Below are 25,523 nucleotides of genomic sequence, written 5' to 3' on the forward strand. Positions count from 1 at the left end.
CCTGGTAAGATCACTTTTGTTGAACAATGGCGTCTCCATCTTCCTCAGTCTTTCCGTCCTTATGTTTGTCATAATTCAGACCTTGTGGCCCCCCTCCTTACGGATCTGCAACACCTATCATATCATGGTCATAATCGAAGGGTTTGCTGAGGAAGATGGGTCTGCTAAGGAAAATGGTCATTTGAGAAGGCGACATGAAATGGGTTTGCCGAGGAAGATGGCGACGACGTTATGATTCTTCGACGGTGGTCGGGAGATGTGACTCATATCGACGGTGGGAATGAAGGCGGTGGCGGTACTGATCGGTGGCAATAGTGGCGTTTATAACTCCGAAAAATGGTGGTTGTGGTGGTATTTTTTATGTGAAAATGAGAGAGAGAGAGAGAGAGAGAGAGAGATTCTTTTCTTTTCTTTTATTTTTATTTTTTAGTTAGGAAAATAATTAAATAACAAAAAGAAAAGGGCAAAATCGGAATTTTCTAAAAGATCAAACCAAAATGGACTAAAACCGCAACAAAATGAAAACTTTTGGATCATTAGTGCTAGTCCAAACTTGTTTTGCCTAAAGTGGCAATTTTCGACATACCATAGGGACCATTCTTGCAATTCTGTCATGATGAAAAGGTGCATAACTTGTAATGCATATATAAAGACTTTCACGTTTAGATATATCTAAACATCGCATGAGATGCATTCTTTTATAATAAAAATTACAATAAAAAATATTATCGTGTTCTTACGAATCTCTGAGTTCTCAGAAGATTATACTCGTCAAAGCCCCTCCCCTAACACACATATATACATATATATATATATATATATATATATATATATATATATATATATATATATATATATATATATATATATATATATATAACTGAAATAACAATATACATTAAATTGAAGTAGTAAGTTTTGAAAGTAATTTTTCATAATAGAAAAAGGATATAGATTGAAATAAGTTTTAACTAGAAGGGAGTAAAGATGTAAAAAATATTTAATATTTGATAAAATGATTGTTTCAATGGTAAATAAAAGGGGAAATGACATAAATGCCTTACAAACTTTCTAGGATTAATCATTAAGTCCCTAAACTTTTTTTTTTGTGATTTTATAAGGGAAGAAAGTCATTTTTTTCAGGTCGATTGCGTCTTTTTGGCTAAAGTAAAGGGGCCAACCGGTTACCCCTTTGCTAGATTGACATTTGTTGACCAATTTTCTCATGTTGACTTTGAATTTTGCTTATGCGTCAATATTTTTGTTGTCTAGGTACAACCTCTTGAAGCACATGACCACCTTATCCCTCTAACAACCAAGCTCACAAACTCCTCCTTATACCACCATTAAACCATCCTTACACCACCCCACCCAAACCCAAGAACTCCAGCCAGAATCCACCCATTAACCACTGCTAATACCACCTTAGATCATTCGAATCCCACAATTGACAACCAAATCGACCCACCTGCTCCATATACCACCCCCATCGAAACCCATTTAAACCAGAAACAACAACTACCTTTAACTACCGCTTCAACCACCAATACCGCCAACACCATCGACATATCTTCACCCCGTTGCAACCCCTCTTTATCTCACCCTCATAAACCACCATAGCCGAATCCCACCACGTTCCACTCTTAGGGGCGGAGCTTGAACGATTCATTTGGGCTTGGGGGGGGGGGGGGGGGCAAAAGTATTAGAAAACTAAATTTAATGTTTTTACACATAAAATAACCATTTTTTCCAGCAATTAAACACCAAAAATACCTATAATTACGGTTCTTATACATAAAAAAAACAATTTTTTTTCAACAACTAAACACCAAAAATACCTAAAAGAAGAATTACAACTCAGCCCGACGACCTTTAAGGTCTTTAAATTCATCAATTACTGACTTCGTATCAATGTTTTCAGCAATTTCTCTTTCTATGTAAACCACCAAGTTGTTTGCGAGAAAGTCATCTAACATCTTATTGCGAAGGCGATTCTTAAATATTTTCATTGCTGAAAAGCCCCTCTCTGTTGTTGCGGTAGAAACTGAAAGTGTCAAGATTAACCGAACCACTCTATCAAGCAAATAATATGTCTCACGTTTCTGAGTTTCTACAAGACCCTTGCATAGGTCAGCAATAGTTGATACACCACTTAGCTTGGGATTCTTTGTCATATCAATATTAAAAATCTCCAATTGATATCGTAAGTGAATTCTCTCTTGCTCCGTAAAATCTTAAGGATAATACTTTTCAACGAGAAGATAAATCTGATCAATGTTAATCACTTTAGGGTGTTCTTTTGAAACTAAAGTAAAGCTAAGACTTAACAACTCCATCGCTTTATCATTGAATCTACTATTAAACTCATGTAACTATTTGTCCAATATGGATGTAAACAAATCTACACGATAAAAATGTTCAAAAGTAACATGATTATCGTTTTTCCGAGGCTGGTATCGAGTAGAAGTATATGGAGCTTTCATATCCGGCATATCTACTTGATGTTTCTCACAAAATAACTTTACCTGTGCAAATAAAGAATCCCATCCGTTGTTCCTGAAATCATTTAGACTCTCCTTTGTTGTTGAAACTAACTCCATGACATTAAGAATATCTTGGGATTCCTTTTGTAGAACTTGAGAAAGTATATCAATTTTTCCCATTACTTCTTTCATTAACTGAAGAATAAAAACAAACTCAAATGATTTCAGGAAACAATAAGCTACATCAGCATCTCCGCGTTGAGAATAAGTAGTTGATACATAATCAATTATTCCCTGGAGAACAACATGAGTACAATCAAACATGCTAAGCAAACTGAAAATGGAACGAAAATGAGAACCCCAACGTGTATCACCAGCTCTTCTTAATGTCCCAACTTGATTCAATCCTATAGCTGATTCGATTTCACCAAGTTCCAATAAATGTTCAATCTCAGTTGCATTTCCCTTTTGTAACTTATCATGACGTTTACTAGAAGCACAAACTACATTAATTATAAAAATTAAGTTTGTAAAAAATTGGTGTATAGGAATAATTTCCCTTGAAGCAGCCACCAATGCTAGTTGTAATCTGTGAGCGAAGCAGTGAACATAATACACATAAGGACAATACTTAAGAACAAGTGCCCACAATCCATTCCATTTCCCTCTCATATTACTAGCACCATCATAACCTTGGCCACAGATTTTACTAACATCAAACTGATAGTGCAAAAGTTGGGTCCACATATTTGTTTTCAAGGTTAATGATAATGTGTCCCTAACATGAGCCAAATCCAAGAACCTTTCCCGTATGATCCCTTCTGCATCAACAAATCTCAAAACTATGGCCATTTGCTCTTTTTTAGACTCATCTCGTGACTCATCGACCATGACACAAAAGTATGAATCCCCGACTTCACTACGAATATGCTTCCGAACTTTATTTGCAATAATACTCAGAATTTCTTTTTGAATATCTCCAGAAGTATACTTTGAATTATAAGGAGTTTTCTCTAATTTAACATTTGCAACTTCATCATTATAAGAAGCTAGAAGTTTTAGTAGTTGAAGAAAATTACCTCGATTTTTGGAGTTAGGCGTTTCATCATGGCCTTGTAAAGCACAAGCTTGGAATGTCAACCAACGAACTGTGTCAATTGAAGCTTTTAATCGTAAACGGTTCTTTAGTATTTGTGCTTCATTTTGCTTCACTATCATATTTTCAATGTGTGTTGCTTGATTCATCAAGTTTTCAGCAAATGTAACAGCATTTCTATGTTGTGAACAACATTTCTATGTTGTGAACAACCTAAGTGCTTCAAGAATGCACACTTTTTCCCATCATTAACTTTTTTCCAATTGTCAAATCCTTTAACAGTAAATGCATCGTAACCATTGCACACACTTGGTTTATCATTAAATATATAACAAATAAAACAATAAAAAACATGTGTTGTTGGAGAATACTCTAACCAATTAGGGAAAATGTTGAACCAAGAATATTGGAATCTACAAGGATGTTTCTTTGAACCTTTAGCATGATATTCTTGAAGATGTATTTGGAAAGGTCCTAAAGTCATATAAGCTCGTCTTACTTATTCCCTTAAATTAACCGGATATTCCCACATTTGTTTTCGTTTAGCGGGATCTCTTCTAGATTTTTAAGATCCACTTCATTAGAATTTGATTGTGTAGCTTTAAAAATATCATTCTCTTGTTGATTTTCATGTTCTTGCGGTTGCGGCTCACTTGTTGAAACTTTGTGATGTTTACTTTGTTGATTTTCATTATGAGTTTCTTCATCATCATTCTTTCTTTTGAAAAAAGAATCAATGGTTTTCATCTTTCCCATAAAATTGTAAGCTTTGTATGATTGTATCTGTAAAAATCAAAATTGAAATCATAATCTCATATTGCAAAATTCTAAATTCAATTAACCAATAATGCTCCTAAATCCTACAAATTTTATTTATGAGAAATCATTTAACCTAACAATGCTCCTAAATCCTAACAATCAAAAATCTAATCAGTTAACTAATAATTACATGATATAAAACCAATCAAACATTGTAGATTTTGATTTAGAAAAAAATAATCAAACAGTTGATTCCAGCAGGGACAGGGATGCAGGTCAGTTAAACATAATTGAGATTAGAGATTATGATTTTTGCATTCTGAAGATAAAAAAAAGACAAACCTGATTAAGCAATTGATTCTAGCAGGGGCGCATGGCAACAAGCCTTGCAGCGACAGTAGATGGAGACTTTAGCGTGCAGCACAGCAGGTCAGCAGCATGCAAAGACAATCACGATCCCTTCTTTTGTTTCATTCGGACTATTGGAAAGCACTAGGGTCAGCCCAATTTTTTAATGTGTATGGCTTAATATGGATAAAAAAAACATGGGCTATTTAGACTTCTAATAAAAAAAATCAGGGCCCTATACAACCTTCGCCCATGTCCACTCTCCTCGAAGAACACAATAACCGAACATCTCAGCTCCATCATTTCACATAGCCACCACCTTCACGACTCCCTTAAACCAGCGCCTGTGAACCTCGAGAACATCCATCATCACCTTCGTGAATAACCTTACCAATACCATAGCCAAACCTCCAAACAGGAAACGACCACCTTATACCACCTGTTGTGACCGGAAACAAACATCACCGTGAGTTCTACCTCCGCCAAACCAACACCGGTAACCATTGTCACCTCGGGTTTAACCCAAAGACACTACCACCAATAAAGCCACATGTTGCATTTGTGTTTCTCATAAACCGAAACCATCACCTTGATCTTCGTTTTCTCACAGTCGACCATCACCAGATAACCACTACCCCTTCTATTGTTTTTCACAGAACTGAAAACATATATAAGCCATCTGTTTGTTTTTGAGAAAAAAAAAAAGAAAGAATGAAATATTTGTCTATGTGTGTGAGATCTCTTTCGAACCGGAGAAAATGAAGAATATGTTGATTGTTTTTTGTTGACTACATAAGAGAGAAAGAAATGAGGATGGTAGTGCTCAGTTATCATTCAAACCTACTAAAACAAATAAATGGACTAAAACAAAGATTGTCCACAATTTAGTTCCCTAATAAAACCACAAAATTTGTGGGTTATATGTCTATAAATTGGGGTTATTTAACCCAAGTCAAAATGGAATTGACTTTTAAAGGGTTTTTGATCTTTAAATTGTGGGTGTTTAACAACACCCCTCATTTTGTTTCTCCTCTAAAAATAGAAAACGCAAAATTTTGTTTTCCTCCTAACCTCTGCTTCTATTCGAGAAAAAAGGAACCCAGCTATAAAGATACCTCATTCATCACCTTTTCGCTCTTACCTTAATTCACACAAAAAATTAAGGTTATCCTAAAATTCTAACTAATCTGTAAGGGGGGGCCTTTGTCCAATAGATTCAACAGGGGGAGGGTCGAACCTACTCTTCAGGCCCTCTCTCAATTATCAACGCTTCTTTACATATCATAAAGCTTATATTAGATTTAGGTTTTAGGAGATATATGTAGAGGTAGGAGAAGAGCACCAGAAGAAAGAAAAAAGAAAATCTAAGAATAGAAAATTTTATTTGTTTTGGAAGAGGTAAAGATTAAGGATGGGCAGCACCGCAAAAGTTGCCATTTTAAGCGTGACTTTCATAGCGCTTCTGGCTGCTGTTGTTGCGTTGATTGTCATGATGCACAGACATTCCGAGGAAAAGGCAGAACATACCAAACAGGACGATGACGTAAAGGCCTCCATTAGAGCGGTTTGCGAGCACACTGACTACAAGGAAACTTGCGTTGAAAGCCTATCCAAAACAGGCACCCATTCTACTGATCCTTATGACCACGTAAAGGCCACGTTTGAGATCACAATTAAGCAACTTGAGGATGCTGCTAACAACTCCACGCTCATGAAAGAGGTTCATGCAGACCCGAGAACCAATGATGCTCTTAAGTGTTGCAAAGAGCTTGCAGATCTTGCTGTTATGGATCTAAGGAGATCTGTCGATAAAATGTTAGGTTTTGATCTTAGTGACGTCGGTCATTCCCTTGTCCAACTTAAGATCTGGATGAGTGGTGCGATAACTTATGAACAAACTTGCCTAGACGGGTTTGAAAAGACCGAAGGAGATTCAGGAGAAAGAATGAGAAAATTGTTGAACATATCAATGGAGTTAACTAGCAACTGCCTTGCTATGATCACAGATCTCTCGCAGGCGTTTGAAATAATCGACACACCCCAGAATAGTAATCGTCGTTTGCTTCATATGTCCAACAACGACCTCAATCTTCCTGAATGGGTAGATGATAACGACAGGAGTATGTTACAGAAAGCACCCAAAAAAATCAATCCAAACCTGACTGTTGCACAAGATGGAAGTGGAGATTTCTTGTCAATTGTAGAAGCTTTGAAAGTCATTCCTACTAAATCAAAGAAAGGGTTTGTGCTCTATATCAAACAGGGCGTTTACAATGAGATAATCCGATTCCCCAAAAACTTGACTCATCTAGTGCTCATCGGCGATGGCCCAGAGAAGACAAAGATAACAGGAAACTTGAACTACATAGACGGAGTTTCCACCTTCCACACTGCAACTGTTGGTAAGCTAGCCATTGTAGTGTTATCTTTTGCGAAAAATAAAGTAGAAACTTAAATATATATACCGGCTTTATGTAGGTGTAATTAACACGGTGTCAACAATTTATGCATGCAGCTGTTTCTGGAGACTTTTTCATTGCCAAAGATATCGGATTTGTGAACACAGCAGGTCCCGAAAAGCATCAAGCTGTGGCTTTGCGTGTTAGTGCTGATAGAACAATCTTCTACAACTGCCACATGCATGGCTTCCAAGACACCCTTTACGCACACACCTATCGTCAGTTCTACCGTGATTGCACAGTCTCCGGTACGATTGACTTTGTTTTCGGAGACAGTGCGGCGGTGTTTCAAAACTGTATCATGGTTGTTCGGAGGCCAATGGATAACCAGAATTGCATTGTCACAGCACAAGGAAGAAAGGAAATGCGACAGCCAACAGGATTGGTTCTCCAAAACTGCAGCTTTGTTGCGGATCCTGGGTATTTTCCGGTGAGAATGGAACTCAAATCCTACCTTGGACGACCATGGAAGCAGTATTCAAGAACCATTATAATGGAATCCTTCATTGATGATTTGATCCAGCCTCAAGGGTGGTTGCCATGGAATGAAACTTTTGCTTTCGATACCCTTTATTACAGCGAGTTTAATAATCATGGACCAGGATCTAACAAGTTGCAACGTGTGAAATGGCCTGGCGTTAAGGAGCTAACTACAAAAAGAGTTAAACGCTTCTTGGCCGGAAAATTCATCACCGGTGATACATGGATCCCGCCAACAGGTGTGCCTTACAACTCAGAGTTTATGTTCGAACCCCCAAAAGATGATTCCAAGAAGGATAAAGATAAGAAGGATAAGGATAAGAAGGATAAAGACAAGAAGGATAAGAAAGATAAGAAAGATAAAGATAAGAAATCTGATGGAGAGAAAGGAGATGATAATCCAGGTAAAAAGAAAAAGAAGAAACGTAAGAAAGACAAGGGTAGATCGATATCAGAGCCTCCATCTTCAACCCCAGCACCTTCACCAGCTGAAATTAGTCCTAGCAACATACCTAACCAAGTACCCAACAGTGACATAAGTGCGCCAGCTTTAAGCCCTGTAGCACTGTCACCAGAAGCATCCCCACAAATCAGAAAAGGATCTTTTTTCAATAGAATTTTTGGAAAGGTTTTATTATAAGTGTATGTAGTCGCGAGTTAAAGGATTAGTGTGTATCTATGTAGTTGTTTATAGTTCCAATCGGTATGCACCCGTGATAAGAAACGAATATGTGGCTTTCAGTTCAGATTAAACTTTTAACATGGAATCATATGTAACATATATAAAGTAAAATGATGACAAAACTACAACCTCAGCGTAAACATTGATGATGATGATCATGACTTCATCTATCACCATAAGCAGCATTCATTTAATCAAACCATGTTTGAAGCAGATCGCCAATTAAAAGTAATGCCGATGGGTATGGGTAACATCCATACCCACGTTACGGGTGCCACATCATCTTCTCTCTATAACATATCTATAAACACCAAAAGGAAACGGTGGTTTTTTATTTGAAATGACGTTGAGAAGAAGCAAATCAGGAAAAAACCAGAGGAATAACACACGTTTCGTCCCGTTACCACCATCACGCCCGGTGGCATAACACCCGATAACGGCTGGCTGGGGCGGTGTTCCTACCGCCATGGCGCCGTTAATTAAGGATCTGCCACATAAGCATAACGGCCGGTGGCGTTGCCCGCTCCATATACTCTAATGAAAATTATGGATCCGGATACAACGTTATATAATAACTTTGTCTATATGATGGTGACATTTTCATTTTTAATTGGGGTTTATAGGATAAAATTTGTTAGAATTTATTGAATAAAATATAGTAGGCTAAAAATAAGACTGAAATAAGTGCTCAGTAAAGAGTATCGACTTTAATGGATAGTAAAGGCATCCACAATGTATTAAACTTATTAGAGTTTAATGGATTGATACTTCATCATTTTATTTACTAGATAATTCTATATTAATTAATTTTCTTACAATGCATTGAACTCAATAGAATATATATTTAATAGTTAAAATATTTTTTTCCCATTGAAGAGTTCAATGACCATTGAACTTCATATCTATTAAATGCTAAAACGACATCCCACAATAGTAAAGTTTAATCCATTGAATGCCAATTAGGCATGTCACTTCATTCAACTCTCACATTGAATTATGCATTGTGGATGCTCTAAGGTAGACAATGGATACAACTTGGATGTTTTTTATAATGGATAATCGTTCCATAAAACATGGCGGGATATTGGCTCTCAATCAAATGATTAGGACAACAAGGATTAAGCATTATTTTATTCAAGAAAGCTATTCACCTTTCTTATTGAGCCTCCTCTGTTGAGCTATACGACTCGGCAAATGTTATCTAACATTTGCTATCCACTTGTCCTGCTATCTAACTATCCGACTATGATCATATCCAACATCTTCTATGCAGTGGCGGAGCCAGGGTCAAAATGGGTATTCCAGGAAAAAAAATTGTGTAATATAAAATAAGAAAAGAAAACCGCAATTTCATTAGACATAAAGTTCAACTTCCATAACAAAGTTACGTTTTGAAGTTTACATCTTTGCCATTTCATTTTACGAAAATGAGTAATTACATTTTCAGTCTTAACATTCTCTAGTGCTTCCTCTTTTACACTACAAATCAAAGCATCATTCGTAAAATCGTCACCTATTTTATTATGCAAATCGGTCTTCAAGAACTTCATTGTAGAAAACACCCTTCAACGGTTACGGTTGCAACGGACAAAACCAAAGTTAGTTTTGATAATTTATAAATCAAAGGAAAAGAGATGTGCTTCCCAATTTCCACCAACAAATAAGAGAGTTTTGTAATTCTCTTCGAGTTGAAAAATCTATCATCATGGAGCAAAGAATGATAATAGATATCAAGTTGCCCATTAAGTTGCACCCTTTCTAAATGGTCAAAATCATTTTTTTATTTCTCGCTTAGCTTCAATAACTTTGCTTTATCAAAACTAGAAAATGAGTCACAATGACTCAAAGCCGCCATTTTCTCTATCAAATTTGTGCCAGCTTTACTAAATCTATCCCCAAATTCTTGAATTTGCATATCCAAAACTGTGTTAAAAATCACAACTTCAAAATGATGTCGATTAGTCATATTGTTCCTACGCTTTCGTGGGATAGCATAATATCCCAACATGTCTACAATTCAAATACTATGTTTTTCACAAAAAGCACGTACCTTCTTCTAAATTTGTGGAAACCCATCTTTTCTAAAAGCTTTCAAAGCTTTCTTTGTCCCTTTTACTAACAAAGCCGCTTCCAAAATATCTTGATCTTTTTTTTGAAGATGCTTTGACAAGGTATCCCTGAGGCCTACAATTTCCAACATCAAGTGTAAAAGAAACACAAAATCAAGTGTCTTGAAATTTAAGAAAATACCAATTGCTTGATTACGGTTAGATAAAAAAGACCCCTCATCTTTGACATATTTACGGACCACAACAAATTTACGGACCTCTTCATCTTCTTCATATGGACCTTTTTGGACCAATTCCGACTAATTCAAGAGCTGGGAAGAAATATACTCTTGTCATTGTGGATGAATTTTCAAGGTTTACGTGGGTAGTCTTTTTAAGAAAGAAAAGTCATGTCGCTGATGAAATCATTGCTCTCATTAAGTAGTGGGAAGTCCTCTATGATCACAAAGTAATACAATTACGTAGTGATCATGGAACTCAATTCAGAAACTCCTATCTGGAAGATTTTTGCTTAGAATCTCTCAGAAATTTTTGGCAGTTAGAACTCCCCAACAAAATGGTATTGCAAAAAGAAGAAACATAACTCTCATTGAAGCTGGAAGAACTATGGTTGTTGAAGCTAGTCTATCATTATCATTTTGGGCTGAAGCTGTCAATATAGCATGTCATACCCAAAATCAGTTTATCATTGTTAAATGTCATAGGAAAACTGCGTATGAGCTACTGAAAGGAAGGAAACCATACATTTCTTATTTTCATTTGTTTGAATGTGTTTGTTACATCTTGAATTAATAGATCTGTGTTTGAAGTTTGAGGCTAAAGCTGATGAAGGAGTGCTCCTAGGATACTCCAGCGTATCCAAGGCTTTCAGAGAATTTAATCTTTCAAGGCAAATTGTTGAAGAAACAATTCATGTCACCTTTGATGAGGACTCATTCATTCATGATCGAGTTGATCATCCCTCGTCAATTCTGAATGATCTTACTTATAGTCCTTCAGAACCTGTTCCTGAGCTCTTATCAAATAACGATGATCCCGTTGTTTCTAATGTTGATCAATTAATTAGTTCTCAATCTATCTATGAAGATCAGCCTGTTGTCCCTTAAGAAGCTAAATCATCAAATTAGGAAGTCTTTGCCTATAGCAATACAAATGAAAGTTCTTATCCAAGAATCCTTCGAGATCATCCTAAACTTAAATCATAGGAGATGTAAATTCTGGGATTCTCACTTGCAGAAGAGTCAACAACAACTTTTGCATGTTTGTAAACTTTTTCTCAATGATCGAACCAAAGAATATTGTTGATGCCTTGAAAGAAGCTGACTGGATTAAGGCCATGCAGGATGAACTAATTAATTCGAATGTCATCATGTGTCAACTCTTGTTACCAAAACTCAAGAAAGACTATCATTAGAACTCACTGGGTTTTCAGGAACAAAATGGATGAAGATGGAATCTCATAAGAAACAAAACTAGGTTTGTAGCTTAAGGGTTCTGTCAGATTGAAGGGTTAGACTATGATGAAACATTTGCTCCAGTTGCAAGACTTGAAGCAATTCGTCTGTTTCTAGCTTTTGCCTATTTCAAAAACTTCAAAGTCTATCAAATGGACATCAAGAATGCCTTTCTACATGGAGATCTTTAAGAAGAAGTCTTTGTAAAACAACCTTTGGGGTTTGAAAATGAAGAGTTTCCAGATCATGTGTATCGTCTTGATAAAGTTATCTATGGCTTAAAGCACGCTCCTAGGACATGGTATGACAAGTTGGCAAGATATATTCTTTCAAGTGGATACAAACAAGGAAAGATCAATAACACTCTATTCATAAAGCAATCAAGATCTCATATCATTCTTGCTCAAGTGTATGTGGACGATATCATCTTTAGATCCACCAATGAAAAGCTAAGTTCAGAATTCGCGGAGGTCATGACCAAGAAATTCGAGATGACCATAATGGGTGAAATAACTTTCTTTTTAGGCTTGCAGCTGGTATTTTTGTTTGTTAAGCTAAATATATTGAAGATATGGTAAAGAAGTATGGTTTCTCTGATTGTAACCCGACAAAGACTTCGATGTCTTCATCAGCGTCTATTGGCACTGATCCAAGTGGCATTGATGTAAATGCAACTCTATTTCGAGGAATGATAGGCTCTCTACTCTATCTTACAGCCATTCGCCCTGACATTATGTTTGCCACCATATTGTGTGCTCGCTATCAAGCCATACCTAAGGAATCTCATCTTCACGCTATCAAAAAGGATTTTCCGGTACTTAAAACATACACCCAATCTTGGGTTATGGTATCCTCGTGACTCTAAGTTCAAGATGGTGAGATACACTGACCCGATCATGGCGGGTATGGCATTGATCGTAAAAACACTTCAGGAGGAGCTCAAATGCTTGGAAATAGATTGGTAAGTTGGTCTAGCAAAAAGCCGACATCAGTGTCTTGTTCTACCACCGAGGATGAATATGTTGTCGCTGGAAGGTGTTGTGCTCAGATTCTATGGATTTAAAATAAGCTCTAGGATTATGGTCTAAACTTCTTGAAGACACCCGTCTGCTCTAACAACACCAGTGTCATTCAGATGATACAAAATCTAGTGCAACATGCCAGGACCAAGCACATCGACATCCGTCATCATTTCATTAGGGACATAGTTCAAAAGGAAAGAGCGGAATTGTTTTGTATTCCATCCATTGATCAGTTGGCTGACATCTTCACTAAGTCATCGGATGAAAAGAGTTTAAACAAATTAATTGCAGATCTTGGCATGCTTTCAATGTCTAATCATTTTCTAACTGTTTATTTGCATCTTATTGCTTCAAAATTTGTAAGGACTAGAGCTTTCTTGAAAGATCTCACTGCTCTTGGTGTTAAGAAAAAGAGTGGCATCAAGTCCTCTTATTCTTGAGGATACCTTCTTTCTCCTTCACTTATTGTTATGGATGCAAAGAGCAACCATCAATGCAGTAAGTCTTGTTTTCATCTATTGGCTCATGATCATGTAAAACCTCGAATGCCCTCATGTTGATCTTGAAGACATGATGGTTTTATGGATTCGAGCCAGTTAACTTGTTTGTTACAAAGACTGATGTTAGGGTCAGTATAGTGTTGCGTCTATTGGGCTCGTTAGCTAGTCCATGTTTGTCTCCGGTATGGGCCTGTCCATCCGTGAGTTTTGTAGGGTTTAATATAAATAGATGCTTGCATGCATTCTAGAACGAGATGATTAGTATTGATTAGAAAAGTATTGTTCAGCAATATCATCGTTCTTGTTTTTGTAACCCTAGAATCCTCTACAGTGGAAGTTCTTAGTCGAGCTCTGCTGAGGATCGAGTAATCTAATCATTCGACACATTTTGATTCATACTTGTGTTTTGTTTACTGTTTTACGTTCATCACATACCTGTTACAAAGATCTAATCGATCAAAGAGTTAATTCATAACTCATCAATTGGTATCAGAGCAGGAGGCTGTGTAATTCATACACATCTTTTCTGTGAAAGAGTTTGCGATTAGGGTTATTCCGCATTAACTAATATTTATTGAGTCGTCATTCCATTATTGACGTAACTCAGTATTTATTTGTTTTGCCCTAATATCAAATATTACAAGTCTGATCTTTCAAACAGGTTAAAATGATCAAGCATGGACGAGTCACAATTTAATCCCATCAACATCTCTAACAGCATGGGATCGACGATGAAGATTCCTATTCTTTACACCCAGGATTACGAAGTCTGGGCACATCACTTTGAAGATTATGTCATCGGATCGGAAGACAATGGATACCTTATTTGGGAAGCAATCGTTTCTGGACCATTTGCTCATTCAGGAACATCAAAAATCATTAAAACCCAGAAAGAGTATAATGATATGTTAAAGGACGTAAAGGATGTTGCTCAAAACGAAAAGGAAAAGTTTCAATACAACATTAAAGCATTGAGACTGATTCGATTCGCTCTGCAATCAGATACGTTCAGGCTAGTGAGTTCATGCAGCACCGCTAAAGAAATCTGGGATAGGCTGCGAGAGCTATACTCCACTGATGAGGATTTGGAGCATTCTATTCAGACCTTTCTTTTGTCTAAGTTTGGTGAATTTAAGTAGAATTCTGATGAAACTGTTACTCAGACGTTCGATCGCTTCAATCATCTTCTTAGCAAGATGATCAAACACGATACAGAAAGGAAGCTGATTGAACAAAAAGTAACCTTTTTGAATGGACTTAGATTCGAGTGGAGAGCGGTTGTGTCCACTGTTAAAGCTCATGAGCAATTTAAATCTTATTCGTTGGCAAAGCTGGTGGGGATTTTAAAATCCCAAGAAAAGGTTGTTTCGCAAGAGAAAAATGTGGTCTCTAGTTTAGGGTCCTTGGCCCTCCTGTCCAAAAGCAAAAGTGTGGTAGAAGATGAAGATCTCAACTTAGAAGACTATGATCTTACTTCTGAAGACTATGCAATGATGGTGTCGAATCCAAAGAGGTTCATTAAGAAAAGGTTCCCCACCAATAAGAACCGAGATTGGCAGGGAAGCTATAGTTTTGAAAAGGTTAGGGAGGAACCGAAGACAGAGGAACCAAAGAAAGAGGCGAAAGTTGAATGTGATTCTGGTGTGAACTGCTACTACTGTGGAGGAAAGAACCACTATGCCAAAGACTATGTCCTAAAGAAAATGGCAGAGAAGGATGAGGAAAAGGATGAAGAGGCCGTGTTGATGAAAAAGCTGGAAGAAATCAAGAAAAAGAAAGCTGCTACTAACCCTTTGATGAATGCTTTAATTGTGCAGGGTTCGGTAGCGGAAGATGAGTTCGGTGGCGTGCAGGTCTGGTCAACCGACTCAGAGGATGATGAGGTCAGGAAGCCATCTCATGGAAAGGCATACGTTGCAAGAGGTGAAGAAAGCGGTGGGAAGTGTTTGATGGTGACAGATGTATCTCAAATGAGGGGATACAATATGGATGGTGGGAATGAAGACACCAAGGAGCGAGAGGACCTATGCTTCACAGCAAAACCTCTCAGTATGCAGATCAATGAGCTTGATGAATTGATCAAGAAGGTACAATCCGTTTTTGTTTCATTCAAAGTCCCACAAAATTCGTATTAAAAAGAATTAAAAAGCTTAAATTCAAGAATCTCAAATCTAGATAGTAGTTTAACTCAAACACGGGTCACCAATTCTAACCTAACTGACCAAATAAGCAGGGTGTCATCCAAGAGCGAGGAACGGAGGATGTAGATAGAGTTGAAGGAGTCGGAGCTGATTAAATCCAAAGACGAAAACATTTATTTACAAAGAGACAATTTAAAACTTCTGAAACAGAGAAATGTTTTTTGTTTAATTGCTAAACGTCTTTATGCTAACATCACTCAACTTCATCTTAACTGTGAAATAGGGCAGAAAATTCACCGCATGATTTTGCCCTTCCTTGAGTTTAAGGAGGATGAAATCGATGCTGAAGCATATAATTGCGAAAGTGTAGTTTCGTCTGATGATGTGAATCCGACTTATATGTATGGTCTGGACAAAATTGAATCTTTTATAAAGTCCAAGGACCATAAGGACATGCTGAAAAACCTTTTGGATGAAAACGATAAACTGAAACTAAGGACCGAAACCATACAAAAGTTTGACTCATTGAATGCCAACTTGAGCTCAGAAAATAAAATTGATGTTGAAAACGCATCTGATCTCAATGAGGATGATGATATGAGTGAAATTTCTGTAGAGGATGAAGTCGACTGTTCTGAGTTTGTCAAGAGCGAACCCGAAAACCACAAAAATCTTATTTCTGAAAATTCTGTGGAGTTTGCTCGTCTGTCCTAAAATAAGTCCCCAATTCTTGAAGAAAAAGCTGTTGTGTATCAGAAGGTAAGAACAACACCAAATCAGGTGTATAAGGTCATAGGAGTAACCGAACATCAGACAGCCGAACTCACCGCCATAGTAAACGAAGATAATGCAGATGGCTGTGATGAATTTTTCTGGTTTGCTCCTATAGATAATGCTGACGAAACCGTTGGTCTGTCACAGCGGACGTCATGGAAAACCAAAGGCAGATATGTGCCAGAGCCTCTAAACAAGCCTGACAACTTCGATGTGCCAAGTACTAGTGGTGCAAATGAAGTTCCTGTAGAAGAAGTTACTCCTACAATCGAAACATCATCTGTTAAAAGTGAACCGGCTGATAGGAAGCAAAAGCAAAAAGCCAACATTCACCGACAGCCGAAGCAAGTGAAGGATCAGAAGCAGCAAAGGAATCTGAGATACAGGAAGAATCTCTCAGAGCGAAAACAGTTTTGGCGATCTCAAAACGCCCATTTCTCTTATCATGACAAAAACTCAAGATCAGAGAAAAGTACTGTCAGGCCGCAAGAAAGTAATAACAACCGAAAGGACAGGTTCGGTTCTGAAAGGAATAACAACCGAAGGGAAAGGTTCGGTTCCGAGAGCAAAAGCTACCAAGGTTCTAGGTTCGGTCCCACTAATGACCAAAAACAAAAGGGTCACTTAGAACCTCAAGTCAAGAAAAATTCTCAGTCTAAATTCTCTCATTCTAATTCTTCTCAACCCCATTCTAAATCCAATTCTGTTCAAACTCAAAATCTAAAATCTTCAACAGATTTGAAAGGAAAATCGAAGGTTTCCTCAGTCAAGAATGAACAAAAGCATTCCAAGGCCCAAACGCCTGAACCTGAATCCAAACCGACTATAACAAATCCCAACAAAATTAAAGTTTTCACTATTAAGAAGAAAGATGAAACAACTTTAATAAAAAGAACATATCTTGTTGACATTTCTCTTACTATTCCTGTTCCTGTGAAAGGCTCACGTGGACCCAAGAAACTTTGGGTTCCTAAATCTGCTTGATTTTTGCAGGTTATCAGTGACGAGCAGTTCGACGAAGAATGGTATATTGACAGTGGCTGCTCACATCACATGACAGGAAGGAAGGAAGAGCTGAGGGAATTTCGATCTCTTCCAAACGGCGGGAATGTCAAGTTTGGGAACAACTCATATGGCACGATTAAAGGTTATGGGATGATAACAAATGGAGACTTCACGATTAGCAAGGTTGCATACGTTGAAGGACTACAGCATAACCTCATCAGTGTATCTCAGCTTGTTGGAGGTACCGGTTTTAAAGTTTCGTTTGATGATGAGGGTTCGGAAATAATAGAGAAGAAAACAAAAAGAGTAATTCTCAAATCGGAGCGCAAAGGCGAAATGTTTCCTCTCAATCTCAAACCCATCAAAGGAAATCCAACTATCTGTCTATTATCCAAAGCACATTCTGACGAAAGCTGGTTGTGGCACCGAAGACTCTTTCATCTTAACTTCAAGGATATCAACAAACTTGTCACCGGAGGTCATGTACGGGGTCTTCCATTGCTCAAGTTTGATCGAGAACATTTATGTGCTGCATGCGAAATGGGGAAGAAGAGTCGTCAAAGTCACCCATCCATCATAAACACTAAAGTCGTTGAACCACTTGAGTTAATTCACATTGACTTGTGTGGTCCATCCTCTATCGAAAGCATTGGCGGTAGCAAGTATATTCTTGTTATTGTTGATGACTTTTCAAGTTTTACATGGGTGTTCTTTCTGAAGCACAAATCTGAGACTACTCTCAAGCTAAAGATGTTTATTAAGCAGGTTGAAGTGCAACTGAGGAAAGTCGTTCGCAACATCAGAAGCGACAATGGGCTGGAGTTTAAGAATAAAGAATTTGAAGACTTTTTAGCAGAAAAAGGAACCAGTCACAACTTCTCAGCCCCCTACACCCCTCAACAAAACGGGATTGTCAAAAGACGAAACCGATCTTTGTGTGAGGCGGCCTGAACCATGCTAAGTTTCGCTTTTCTACCTCTATATTTCTGGGCTGATGCTATTGTTGCAGCTTGTTTTACGCAGAACAGGTCCTATCTCAATAAGCATTTCACTCTTACTCCTTATGAGATCATCAACAACAGGAAGCCAAACGTCAAATTCTTCCATGTATTCCGCTCACGATACTTTATCTTCAATTCTAAAGAACATCGTAACAAGTTCGATGTTAAAGCCGATGAAGGGATTTTTCTGGGATACTCTCTTACTTCAAAAGCATACCGGGTTTTTAAAAAAGCGTTCGAGGAAGATTGAAGAAACGTATTATGTGACTTTCGACGACTGCTACGTCAAGAAGCTGAAGGCCATGGAAGAAACAGTTGGAGAAATTTTCTCTCAAACAGGCCAAGTCACAGCCTCGATTGCAAATTTGTTTGAGCAGTTTGTGGAGTTATTCGATGAACCAGAGAAGGCTACTCTCTCAGAAGCCAATGCAGCAGACAACAAAGTTGACCGTCTAAAGCAAATCGTCGATGACGCTGCCAAACGACTGGGTGAAGGAGAATCATTTCCAAATGGACCTTCTTAGCACAGTGCTTCAGTTAAGGGGGACAATCCATCTTCTTCAAAACTGCCGAGTTCACAAGTTGAGGGGGAGAACTCTTCTCCAGCCGCACCCGAAAGCTCTATTGCACCCGAAGGTACTGTAGCTCCCGAAAGCTCAAATGCACCCGAAACTCCTGTAGCACCGGAAGGTCAAGATACACCTGAAAGCTCATCAGTCGAGGGGGAGAATGCCGATATGTTTTATGACGATGACAGTCAATCTGAATTAGAAGAGATGGTAAATGCTGAATTGGATCCATCCTATGATCCAAATTACCCTCCTCTTGTCAAATGGACTAGATCATCCTGTTTCACAGGTTGTGGGTAATGTCTTTGAAAAGGTCTTGACCCAATCTCAACTGAAGGCAAAACAAACTTCTTTATTCTCAAAAGTAGAGTTCTTCATGTTTAACTCTTTCGTCTCAAAAGTTGAACCTAAGACAGTAAACACTGCTCTTGATCATTCTGATTGGGTTCAAGCTATGCAAGACGAACTTAATGAGTTCGAAAGAAATAAGGTTTGGCGCCTCATTCCAACTCCTAAAGATGCCTCGGTTATTGGTCTCAAATGGGTCTTCAGAAATAAAATGGACAAGGAAGGCAATGTAATAAGAAACAAAGCTCGTCTAGTGGTGAAAGGATACTGCCAGGAGGAAGGAATCGATTATGAGGAAACTTTTGCTCCTGTAGCTAGGCTGGAATCTGTTCGAATATTCCTTGCCTATGCTACACACAAGAACTTTGAGGTCTACCAAATGGACGTAAAGTGCACATTTCTAAATGGAGAACTTGAAGAAACGGTGTATGTGGAGCAACCTCCGGGATTCGTCAATGAAAAGTACCCCAATCACTGCTATATTCTGGACAAAGCGGTTTATGGGCTGAAACAAGCACCTCGTGCCTGGTATGAAATGCTAACCAAGTTTTTAAAGATGTCCAAATTCAAACAAGGTTCGGTTGACCCAACCTTCTTTCGTAAGAAGGAAGGTAACCGCCTTATGATTGTTCAAATCTATGTCGATGATATCATCTTTGGCTCAACGAATCCTAGCTTAACAGCTGAATTCAGAAAGCTGATGGTGACTAAATTCGAAATGAGCTCAATGGGTCCAATTAACTTTTTCCTTGGTTTAAATATTAGACAGGGACCCGAAGGCATCTTTAGTAACCAGGAAGCCTACACCAAGACTCTCCTTGCAAAATTCGGCATGATGGGAGACTCAAAGGTTAAAGTTCCAATGGCGTTTGGCACCAAGCTCACTCCATCCTTGGATAAACCAGCAGTCGATATTACGCTATATCGCCAGATGATCGGTTCTTTAATGTACCTTACTGCTAGCAGGCCTGATATAATGTTTTCTGTTTGTTACTGTGCTAGATTTCAGGCGAATCCTCGTGAACCTCATATGCTTGCAGTGAAGAACATACTCCGTTATCTAAAATGAACTACCTCTCTCGGCTTATGGTATCCATCAAACTCAGGTTTCTTCGTTCAAGCCTACTCAGATGCAGACCTTGGAGGTTGTGGACTAGACAGGAAAAGCACCACTGGAGGCTGCCAATTCCTTGACGGGAAGTTGGTTAGTTGGCAATCAAAGAAACAGACTTGTGTATCTCTGTCTACAGCTGAAGCAGAATACATCGCAGCTGCCTCATGTACATCTCAAGTGATTTGGATCCAAAGCCAACTCAGGGACTATGGACTCAATATGAAAAAGATCCCACTATATTGCGACTCTGAGAGTGCAATTAGGATCTGTCATAACCCAGTGCAACACTCCAAGACCAAGCACATAGCACTAAGGTATCACTTCATTAAGGATCATGTGGAAGATGGGAACGTCGAAATTCATTTTGTTTGAACCACTGATCAACTGGCTGACATCTTCACCAAAGCTCTTCCTGAAGCTTCTTTCAACAAAATTCTACAAGGGCTAGGAATGATGGAATCGGAGTCAGTACCAAAAATTACCTCTCAAGATCACAAGTAAGAAGCGAAATAGACCGAACGTTCGGGTTCGGGTCTCTTGTATGCTGAAATGGACCGAACGCTCAGGTTCAGGTCTTGCTTTGGTGTACTGAAATAGACCGAATGCTCGGGTTCGGTTGTATCATCTGATCTTCGCTTATCACTCAAAGGTAGTTTCCTTGGTTGTAAATCTTTTGTATTATTTTTCCAAATTCATTTATCTTATTGTCAAAGTTCTTTTCTTTTTCAATCTTTTTTTTTGGCAACCGAAATAGACCGAACGTTCGAGTTCGGTTTCAAAATTTTTCTCACCCGAAATAGACCGAACGCTCGGGTTCGGTTCCATATTTTTCTTAACCGAAATAGACCGAACGCTCGGGTTCGGTTCCAACATTTTTTTGTATTCATTTTTTTTTATTTATTTCGATCAAAAATTTCAAAAATATTTTTTTTTCTTTCGTTAATTCAAAAACTCCAAAAATATTTTTTATTTTTTTATTTTGGCTTTTATCTTTTTGTATGTCTTTTTATGGGTAAATTATTTCACTAGCTAAGTGTCCTTAGAAGCATGCTGTTGTATGTGTCCAAAGCCTCATCTAATTCTGAATAAAAGCCTTACCGACTTGGTATAAACAAACCTTGTCTTCCCAATTAGGCTCTCACATTTATTCTAATCATGAGCTACCTAACTCTCTTCTCACATGAGATAAGAGTTTTCTGCTTAGTCCCTATTTTTCATAGCAGAGGTACTTTGGGTTTCTTTACACCATCTACATCACTATTCTCCATCTCATTCGCTTCACAAACGTAACCCTTGAGACTCTCAGACATTACCACTGAGGTTTATGGTTACACAATTTCAGTGTTCATGATCTTAGCTTCGTGTCACTACGTGCTAAGTGAAACCCACAATTCAATACCTACTATGCATTGACGGTGAACAATTAACTTGCTCTAGCTTTCACTAATGAATTGACGGACTTATCCATGGGGGTACCACATGAAATCTCTATTTTTCTTTTGAGTGATTCCTATGAAATTGTTAAATCCAATAACATTTCTTCCCTTGGGATCCAGTTTTAATTTTTTTTGAGATTTCACATATCTTAGTTTACCTTGCTATTTAAATTATCTCCAACCTACTTGTTCAACAGACTACACTGGTCTCACAAGTACTTCATTCGATTTTTATCTTATATCAAGATCATGAATTATGAATCGAAGCGAAAGCCACCCACATAAGCCTAATTCAAAAAGAAGCCTTTCAACACTTCTTAATAAGTGTCTGATCGTTATTCAACGAGAAACCACACAAACACTTTAAAGTGTCTCTTGACTTTGAAGGAAGAGATTCGTGCCCGGGATCAATTGTTTCGTGTCTTTATGGACATCACATAATCCCTCAAACATGTTGCTTTATTTCTTTTTCTTTTACACACTTAGCACGAAAATCTTTTAGATTTTTCAAAATTCTGGTTTCATTAATTCCAAGGCATTTTAATTGGATTGGTTGTTATAATAAGGTTGTGGTTAATATTGATCCACGTGGGGATTTCACCTTAAAGATGCCGTTAAACCCTAAAGGAATAAGATGACGACATGGTGACTCAGGCGGGAGTCTAATCGATTTGATTTCAAACGACGCCTGCTGGAAAAGCGTGCGAATAGGAACCGTTTCATCTCCAAACGGCGCCTGATGGGAAGGCGTGTGATTAGGGACTGACACTCTCTCTCCTGCGTGATCATCGGCAACCCCAACTGTCACGCGTCAGTCGCCTCCGAAAAACCCTTAGTTTTTCAATCGAAGATTTGGGAAAGATTCTTCTCTCTCCTCTACCCACAGTATAAAAGGCAATGTAAACCATCGTTTACCTCTTTACTGCACCTATATTTCTAGAGAGCAAGAAATTCCTCCAAACTCTACTGTTCATCATCTCTCCCACCTTCATCTCAACAATGGCGGATTCTTCATCAGTTCACGCGACCTCTCACATCTTGCCTATTCGTCCTCAACAGAGTTTGATCATTGATCTTACTCCTCAGGCATATGACGCTTTCATGTTTCCCATCATTGAATGCCTGAAGTTCTCGCCAATCGCTCCTGCTCTTACCAGGTCTAAAGCTGTTCCAATGGAGTTCCTGTCATAGATTTTTGCCACGGCTCACTACGACAAGGTCGTCGACAGGATTTTCTTCGATGTCTTCGAGCACAAGGTGTCGATTTCCAAGAAAAGGTTTTGTACATTGTTAGGGTTTGAACCTGAATCTTCGAAGGTTAATCCTGAAACCATTCCGATGGGTCATCTATTCAACATGTTCTACAACATGGGGTACACTGAGGTGCTCACCACGGTCACGAAATTCAAGAAATCGTGCCTTCCCCCTCAGTGGAATGGGATGTTCACTGTGCTTTTCAAGGGCTTATCTGAAAGAAGTGCTGGATCCGATGGGGCAAATCGTCTGTTCCTATCAATCCTGTACGGGATCTACAATGGCATCAACATGGACTACGGGTCGGTCCTATGGCAACAACTCATTCAGAGTCTCTCTTCCACCTCTCGACACTCAGAGATCTCTTATGCCAGGTTCTGGACTATTGTCACGAAATGGGTGATGGACAAGTACCACGTCCCCATTGTCGCTGGTGCTCCAATGTCTTCGATTGGTACTTTCCATACCACAAAGATCATTGTTTCTGACGCATCAAAATTTTCCTTCAACGGGTCTATCCCTGAAACAATGTATGGTGATGTTCCTGCCGACAGCCGGATCATTCAAACGTACAAGGAGTTCCGACGATCTGGTCCGAGAGACCTTACTCCGGAAATGCTGAAGTCGATTCATGATGCTGACAAGCCTGCCCCCAGAGGAAAGAAAGCTGATAAGGGCAAGCAGGTTGCAAAGGGAGCAAAAGGCCCATCTCCCAAGAAAAGGAAAACCACTAAGGCTGCTCAATCTCCACCACATAAGAGGAGAAAAACCCAACCGAGACGAAAACTGATTATCGCTTCATCCTCAAGCGAATCTGAGGAAGAGAGTTCTGCTTCTGAAGGCTCTCCTCGTGGTAATACTCCACCAAGATCTCCAACCCCTGAAGTTCACTTCTCTACTTCTCCTGTCTCCACTCCACCAGTTACCATTTCTATTTCTATTCCCCCATTACCTCCACCACTCAAATACCACCTACCTCCATCCCAGTACCACCACCTATATTTACCGAAGCAAACACCACCACCACTGTAGATGTTAGAACCAACGTATCTGATACGGGGGTTCATACTGACGCACCAACATCCACCTCAACACCCGAACCCACACCAACAACCGAACACACCACCCAACCCAAAACTACTACTACTACCGAGCCTCCAGCTTCACCACCACCTTTTTCTCCTGCTCATGCATCAGAGGATGACGAACCACTCCTTGGCGGGGAGGACATGACCTTTGACTCGGTCTATTACAGTTTGTTTCAAGTTCAGAGTGACGATGATGACGATGCTCCTGTCACAAAGAGGCATCTCAAGGAGCTACATGACAAAATCGATTCGCTCATCGCCTCATCTTCCACATCTTAGTCCTCCATTTCTGAAGCTGCCATTTAGAAAATTGTTGAGGCTTTCTCCGAAGCTCATCAAGTTTCTATCGATTCCGCCACTGCAGCTATAGACGCCTCAACCAAAGCATGTGAGGATGCGACCGAAAAAGTCGATAAACTATTCACTGATGCTACTTCCTTGTTAAAATCTTTACGGGAAAATGTTGAAGCCACCACGACAAAGCTGGAACCAATTGTCAACCAGCTGGCTAACTCAGTCGCATCAGAGTTGAAGTCGTTCGCTTCACTTCGACAAACCATTTCTGACGACAACTCAGCTTTCAGAACAACCATTGAGGAGCGTCTCTCTAAGCTTCAAGAAGACTTAGCTGCTGAGAACTCTCTCATGGATGCTCTCGCCTCTCGCAAGGAAGACTACCGCTTTGAAGGTGAAGAGTACTCTACTCTCCAACTCTTAACAGGAGATTGACTCTCTTCGATCTGAAAGAGAGGTGGTTAAATCGTGTGTTTCGGATGTCCACTCAGCTATCTCAAACATCCTTGAAGCACATGACCCGATGCTCAATTATTCTGTGAGGCGTGACCTTGCAGAGAAGCTTGCTCCCGCCCTCTCTCTACTGAGAAATATTGAAGGGCTCCTTGATTTCGTGTCCATTCCGAAACAAGGGGGAGAAAAAGTGAATATGTCTCAACCGCCTCCTACTTCAACTGCAACCGAACCTCCTCCAGTAGGCCAAGCCTCCGGTTCCGGTGTAAAAGAAAAGGGCAAGAATATTGCTGAGGAGAGCGATGAAGATGATAAGGAGACAATTGCCGACCTTTTGAAGCGACAGGGTCGAGATAAAGAGGCTGACATCAGTGTTCGTGTGGCTAGAGAGGCTGAAGAAGCCGAAAGAAGACAGAAAAAAGCCCACGAGCTTCTCGAGAGCAGGAAAACTATTTTTCCTCCTTGGATTCTTGAGAAACTGATTAAAGAAGCCATCGAAACACCAAGTATCTTGTGGCTAGAACCTGTGATCTCTTTAGATTGTTCTAACACTGCCGACTCTCAGTTCGATATGCTACTGACCCGAAAGGCGTTTGTTTTTCATGCCTTTGACAACATTGCTGAGTTCCCCCATCCTTATCCACAGGTTGATCGGGACTTAGTTGAATTTTATCTGAGGGCAGCTCAACCTCAA

General features: G+C 39.0%; 2 protein-coding genes across 3 annotated transcripts; one reads left to right on the plus strand and one right to left on the minus strand.

The window, feature by feature from the left end:
• Nucleotides 1-923: 923 nt before the first annotated feature.
• LOC111884237 (uncharacterized) lies at nucleotides 924-6,070 on the minus strand. Of its 2 annotated transcripts, XM_042896644.2 has the most exons (3): nucleotides 4,931-6,070; nucleotides 4,681-4,817; nucleotides 924-4,362 (listed from the first exon to the last, which is right to left on the minus strand). In XM_042896644.2, the coding sequence occupies exon 3, from the start codon at nucleotides 3,726-3,728 to the stop codon at nucleotides 2,373-2,375; it is 1,356 nt and encodes a 451-aa protein (XP_042752578.1). In that variant the 5' UTR covers nucleotides 3,729-4,362; nucleotides 4,681-4,817; nucleotides 4,931-6,070; the 3' UTR covers nucleotides 924-2,372. The 2 variants fall into 2 exon arrangements, with proteins under 2 accessions (XP_042752578.1, XP_023736319.1); XM_023880551.3 differs by having other exon boundaries at nucleotides 4,681-6,070.
• Nucleotides 6,071-6,097: 27 nt separating this feature from the next.
• LOC111884238 (probable pectinesterase/pectinesterase inhibitor 58) lies at nucleotides 6,098-11,482 on the plus strand. Its single transcript, XM_023880552.2, has 4 exons — nucleotides 6,098-7,088; nucleotides 7,202-8,253; nucleotides 10,863-11,073; nucleotides 11,172-11,482. The coding sequence occupies exons 1-4, from the start codon at nucleotides 6,098-6,100 to the stop codon at nucleotides 11,480-11,482; spliced, it is 2,565 nt and encodes an 854-aa protein (XP_023736320.2).
• Nucleotides 11,483-25,523: the final 14,041 nt, after the last annotated feature.

This window comes from Lactuca sativa, chromosome 7, assembly GCF_002870075.4.
Source record: "Lactuca sativa cultivar Salinas chromosome 7, Lsat_Salinas_v11, whole genome shotgun sequence".
Lineage (NCBI taxonomy): Eukaryota > Viridiplantae > Streptophyta > Magnoliopsida > Asterales > Asteraceae > Lactuca > Lactuca sativa.